The sequence below is a fragment of the Electrophorus electricus genome, chromosome 25 (assembly GCF_013358815.1).
Source record: "Electrophorus electricus isolate fEleEle1 chromosome 25, fEleEle1.pri, whole genome shotgun sequence".
Taxonomy (NCBI): Eukaryota; Metazoa; Chordata; class Actinopteri; order Gymnotiformes; family Gymnotidae; genus Electrophorus; species Electrophorus electricus.
Window position 1 is genome coordinate 8,980,425 of NC_049559.1, and position 6,514 is coordinate 8,986,938.

The window sequence follows — 6,514 nt, forward strand, 5'->3', positions numbered from 1 at the left end:
TGAATGGAGCTGATACATTTAAGAAGATTAAACTAGGCCTCCTCCTAACCATTTTGGGACTATGCCTACTTTAGGCTCTGGCACCTTTGAGTTCATTTAGATGTGAAACAGAGCGGAATGGATAAATGAATCTTTTACATTAAAAAACTGAGTCCTGACTGAAAATGTTCCCAGAATTTGTGGTGTAACTCCTACCGCCTCTCCACCCCCACCCCCCAAGCCCAGTTCGTTTGGCAGCTATTCTCAGCAATATCAGGCATGATAGTGGCAAGGTTTTTGTACTCCATCAGCTCAGGTTTACCTTATTTGACCATGGTGATGGGGACTGCCCGCTACAGGCGCATTCTCCACATGCTCTCTGTTCTGCCGTGCAGTTGTTGGGCATTTTTTTTAGCTTTTTCACCGTGGCGTTATAACTTGCTGGGGTCTGCAGAGGCCTGTGTGCCAAGACAGACAGATGCCGCATGGCTGCTGTGATCCTTGAAGGCCTCACAGAGTGGCCAAAAGTGCTCCCCTCGGACACACGCTCAGCACATAACTGGGTGCCATGGGGTGGAACTGGCTGGTGCGCAACATTTGACTCTAGCAACTGGTATAAAAATGCTATTTGGTATATATAGGCTATAGACACTGTATAGATTCAGGGCTAGAGGTGTACCTAGAGCATAGATTCATGACTAGAGCATAGTTCCATGGCGAATGCTATAGCTAGAGCATAGAATCATCGACACAGAACAACTGTACTCTATCTGGAGTTAGTATTATTACGGTAATATGAATATTTGTCATTAATATCACAATATTAATAATTCAGCTTCCAGCCTGTTCCATTCTGTTCAGTGCAATTATTTCTTTTAACTAGTGAACCTGGGAACTGGCTACAAAAAAAAAAAAAAAAAAAAAAAAAAAGGTTTTGAATGTTGAATGACTCTTCTTTCAGTAATGACATTTGAAATTGGTCACTTTTTGTATTAGTTTTATTATAATTACATCTGAGGACAAACCCAGAAACCTGTCTGACGTGCGTCTTTGTACCTCAGAACGATACGAGTTCCAAGTAAACAGACCTGTGTTTGCTTTTCAGAGACATCTATGACCAGGACTGGACTGAAGTGTCTTTGACAACACTGGAATTAATTTATTTCAGTAAATGAAAATTACGTTTTAACTTTTACCAGTTTTACGATTAAGAAATCTAGACGAAAATGGCTTCAAATGTGCCACTTGACTGTGAATATATGAGTACCTAAACAAGTAAGAACGAGATGAGGACGAGCATAACTGAAATTCTGGAAGTCTTGACGTGTGACTTGCACGGGTGTAGCTCAATCGAAATCAAAACGAAATCAAAACCATTGGTCACTATATCTGAAATACACTGCCTGCCTTTAAAGATTTGTCTTTAAACCAGTGTCCTCATCAATCCTCCCCATAGCATGATACTTAACAGTGTCGTCTTGTGCTATTTTCATCTAACATTCCGCAAATGCATCCCTGGCAGTGTCTTAGACTGCTTATTACTTCCCCTGGCATGCTGGCACGAAGTGCGCAGTGCTCACCAACAGCTGTGGAGCAGTCGGGCAGATTTGCGGAGCGGCGCATATGGCCCAGGGGAGACGACCGGTGAACTGAAGCTACTCGTGTTCGCCTATGGAACTCTGAAGTCCATGAATCCGTAATGAAATAGAGTTCAGCCTACTTCAGCGTTCAAGAGTACAGGTTGATTAAAGTTCTGTCACATGTGTGCTTTTCTATATTTAAAGGCTGGGATGGCTGTTTCCCCATCGCCTACCTAGAGGCGAAAGAGCGTCAGCGGAAGAAATCTGGGGCGATTTCACATCGGAATTAAGTTGGTCAGGTGTAAGAGATAACAAAAACAAAAACGAAACGTCAATTACAATTACAGGGGTTTAGTAAAGACAACGTCTTTGCCAGGACAATGACGCGCTTGGGGATGGTCCAATATCCCATATCCCGCACATGTAAACGGGCCGTTTGGGAGCGAATGATTCCGTTTGGCGCTCGGCCCCGCCCCATCGGGAGCGCTCAAATCAAGCGCTTGCGTAATTTGTCATGTCAAAGGCGAGGAGCGCTTGACAGCTATCCGTGCTCTTCGACTTTGCAGCCACGTATTTGATGACTTGAGCTCGATCAATTTTGGCAAAGGACGGCGTTTATGGCTACCGCTTTGTTGAGGAGAAGCGCGGGTTATATTCAAGGTCTAGAGGAGTCGTCTAACGCACCTTTCGCGGTGGCCGAGGGAGACGCTTTTAGCCTTCAAGACTGTATTACAGGGAGGAGTAGATTTAATGCCACCCCATCAAACGACCACATTCTGGTATGGTAATCTATCGCATGTCGGATTTTAACGCCTGCCTAGATGTCGATTCTATCAGTAAATGTGTTTGCCTGCGTGTCCTACCGATGCTTGTAGTCTAATAAAAAATATGCTCATAGCCTACATTTTGCGTAATGGCCTGCACAAATAGCTCCTATATTCACGTCGTTAATGATAACGGCGCCGATGTTTTCGTTATTTATATAAAAAAACAAGTTTATGTTTGTGCTCCAAAACAGATCGAGCCGTAGCTTAGCTGTTTTAGTAATGCAATGGTCCCTCACACCAAACGGGGCATGCTGAGTTTATTATGGTGAACCCCGCAGTTACGCTGACCTTAATCTGAAAACTCGCGCGAGCACTCCATAACCGCGCGGCAGCTGTACGAGCTAAATTCAGACGGAGATTTTCCTGGTTTCTGCTTGCCAGTGGAAGAGCTTTGGGGAGATTGCATTCGCGAAGACAAGCAAGCATTGGCAAAAATGAACCATCGTCCTACCAGTGTAGAGATGTCCTAAGGTTCAACCATGATAACCATAGAAATTGCTGCAGTCCTAAGTGTGTGTGTGTGTGTGTGTGTGTGTGTATATATATTTTATATATATATATATATATATATATATATATATATATATATATAGCGCTGCAGTACAGCCTTTCATATTAGACTGTATTTTGTCATGGCATTAAATATTTTGCAGGGCCTATTGTGCCAAAACATGTCTACCACTATGTTGTCATCCTCAGATGTCAATTGTATTGTTTATTTTTAGGTCATTTGGAAAATTCCTTCTAATGTCATTCATAGTTTGCCCACTAGAAATTTAGTTTGTTAAATGTGTTCATGTACCTTTAGCCGTTCAGCAGTGATTCTTCCGTAGTGGATGAAAATGTTACAAAGTATTTATGTTGCCCTCAGATGGACAAATACCTGCCAGCTCAGTTCCAGACAATGTCAGAGTACAAGAAGTTCAGCCAGGAAAGCTTCCTAATGGACCAAAGTTCTCCCTACAGCATCAACATGAACGTCTTTCTTCCCGATGTCACCTATCTGCGGACCGGCCTCTGCCGACCCGCCAGGCCCACAGAACCCCAGCTGAAGGCAGAACCGCTGCACTCCCTTAGCTACCCGAGCTGCCCCCGAGCCGTTACCGGCGGCCCGCCTCCATCCGAATACACGCACCTTTTCGGCGCGGCTGCTGGACCAGGCAGCACGGCTTTCATCAAGCAGGAGACACCCCCGCTTGACTTCCAGGACGTCCCGTTGTTCCAGCTGTTGAACTCGGACGTGGATCCCACGGCTGCCCACCCCTTCGCAGAGCCCCCCGGCGGCGCCTGCTCCTCCATGCCGGCGTTCGGTGCACCAATGGCGGGGCGGGCCGCAACCGAGGCAGGTGCCGGAGGGCCACCCTCCGCCGGGACCTTCGGCCAGCGGCAGCAGCAGAAAGCGGTTTGCCTTCCCCCCTCGCCTCCCAGCTCCGAGCCCGGAAGCCCTGACCGGAGGAAAGAGCTCATGCATAACCTGTCACCACCTCCCTCCTACGCTGCCAGTATGGCATCCAAACTGGCAGGGCCGGCATTAGGCCCTGGAGCTCCCATGCCAGTACAAACACAAGCCATGCCTGCTAGGTACAACCGCAGAAACAATCCAGATCTAGACAAGAGGAGGATACATCACTGTGATGTCCCAGGTGAGCTGCGAAGAGCTGTCAGGCAAACATCTGACAAGAAAGTGCATCTGCGCTCAGGTGCTGTCAAACTAGGCGTCAGAATCAGTTCTGTTTGCTTCTCACAACATTCAGTGCCTTCAAGAGGGACACCGAGCATTTAAATCAGAATTTTAGGAACGTCAACAAGACAGCGTACTGTTACTTATTAGAAGCAATCATGAGATCAACTCCTCAGTTGGTGATATGAAAATAAGGGAAAGGCATTGTTAGCTTGACAGTATGATAATCACTGTCACACTGTAGATGTTTCAGTAAAATAACAGTAACATAGGGGCTTTTATATATATCATAAAACTGTCAGGTTTTTCTGTGTCGAGGTTAAACAAATCCACAATATGTAGCCTATCGCACAAATCTGCCATTCCCATTTCATTGTCACAGTGTCATGTTAGATGCTTTATGGTTCACATCTTGTTATGATCACACTAAAATAGCGCTATAGTGATAATCACAGAACTACATACCAGGTGATAATGTATCATGGCATACACGCATGAGGTAATCAACATTGTCTCAGAGTGAGGAACAGTCCTGGAACTGAAAAAGAATGGAGCAATTATCATTAATATTAGGGTTTCTCTCTCTCTCTCTCCATAAGACATGATCACTCAAGTTTGAGCTGATGAGCAAGTCAGCGCTAGCCGGTCCTAGGTAATTATAGTTACACAACGCCATCTGCTCACTAACACTGCATTCTTTTGCAATAGGGTGTAAGAAAGTCTACACCAAGTCCTCCCATTTGAAGGCCCATTTGCGGACGCACACAGGTACAACTTTTGATCACGAATGTTTGAAAAGGTCTCTTCTAGCTGGCCTCTCTCTTATTTTGGGCCGTACTTGTTATGTTGCCAGGCGGAAGTATGTCACAGGCATGCGCTTGTGTTCTGAAATGAATTCTCTGTTACACTTCCTCCTGTCGATCTACTTAGCGAGTTAAAATGACCACGTGCACCTGTGATCCCATGCACGGATATGTCCATATATTCCCCGTTTTCCACAGAAGAGGTTATTGACTGGCGGCGAGGCAGTAGCCGCCCGTCCTGTGTAACCGAATCGCGTCGTGTTTTATTTCAGGCGAGAAGCCGTACAAATGCTCGTGGGAGGGCTGCGACTGGCGCTTCGCCCGCTCCGACGAACTGACGCGTCACTTCAGGAAGCACACGGGGGCCAAGCCCTTCCACTGCGCCGTGTGTAGCCGCAGCTTCTCCCGGTCCGACCACCTGGCCCTACACATGAAGAGGCACCAGAGCTAGACGTACCCCAACCCACCGACACTCCCTGCCCAGCCTACGCTCTCCGGCTGTCTAGGAGAACGGCTCCTGTATATGTTTTGTAGATCCATCGCTATGGTGGTTCTTCATGGGTTCTGACAGATCTCGAGGTGGGTAGGGGCAAACTGTGCTGGCAGTGGGCCTACAGCCCTGCGGGACATAACAGCAGCTAAGCAGTCTGAACAACTGGGAGTTTTGTCATCAGCTGTTTTTGTTTCGTGTTGTGCGTTCGTCACGAAAGTACTTTCAATGTGCCTTTTCCATTTTAACGAACACAGAAACCACCTCCCATGTGAATAAGCTCACAAATCCGTTGCACCTTACGGTTAATTTAACTTTTGTCCCAGTTAGATTAAAATAACATTAACGCCAAGTTGATGTTAAGCTAAGGAGGAGATCTCACTTCTAATTTCCAAGTCCAGGCTTGTTCTGTACCCAAAAAAAAACAAAAAAAAACAAAACAAGAATAGTTAGAGCAATGTGAAGCAAATCTGATCATTCATGGGGACATTAAAAGCTCTTGTTGAAAGAACAGCATGATTGGAAACAGTGTTTGGTTCATTCTTGTATCAACAACTGGCTAAATAAAGTAATGAAGTCTTAAATGCCAAAGAAAAGAAGAAAGTAAAAAGTTCGTCATCTGGTCAATTGGCCTGCAGTCACAGTTTCACGTTTTTTTCTTTCTTTTTTAAGGGTAGGCTACATTTATTCTTAATCAAAGAACAATACAGAAACTGACAAAACTCCCTGTAACTTCAAATGAAAAGTGCTTGGAATGCTGCATTTCATGGTCAATCTACCATAAATACCAATTTAGTGATATTTATGGTGGATTGAGATGAAATATGTGATCTGAAAACATTTTATTTGGGATAGCTTTAAGTGTAAATATTGTAATTCCTTTAGTCTGTATTATTTATTTTTTTGAGATGAGTGTTTTTCTACTCTATAAATACTTCTCTATGCACATATACGATGTGACTAGAGGTATGGGAATGATGGTTTTAATTATTAAAAGAAATCTTACATTTCAAATCATTTGAGAACAACATGATTGCCTTCAGATATTAGAGATATTAGCTGCAGCAGATAAGTCCTCAGTTTGTGATTGTAAGGCTTATAGAGTGTTTTGTGTGTACTGTGCGTGTGGTCTTATAAACCTTTCCACTGCATTA

General features: G+C 44.7%; 1 protein-coding gene across 1 annotated transcript; it reads left to right on the forward strand.

The window, feature by feature from the left end:
- Window positions 1-2,046: 2,046 nt before the first annotated feature.
- On the forward strand, window positions 2,047-6,514 carry klf5b (Kruppel-like factor 5b). The gene is made up of 4 exons (XM_027005145.2): window positions 2,047-2,338; window positions 3,258-4,029; window positions 4,776-4,835; window positions 5,143-6,514. The coding sequence occupies exons 1-4, from the start codon at window positions 2,177-2,179 to the stop codon at window positions 5,319-5,321; spliced, it is 1,173 nt and encodes a 390-aa protein (XP_026860946.2). The 5' UTR covers window positions 2,047-2,176; the 3' UTR covers window positions 5,322-6,514.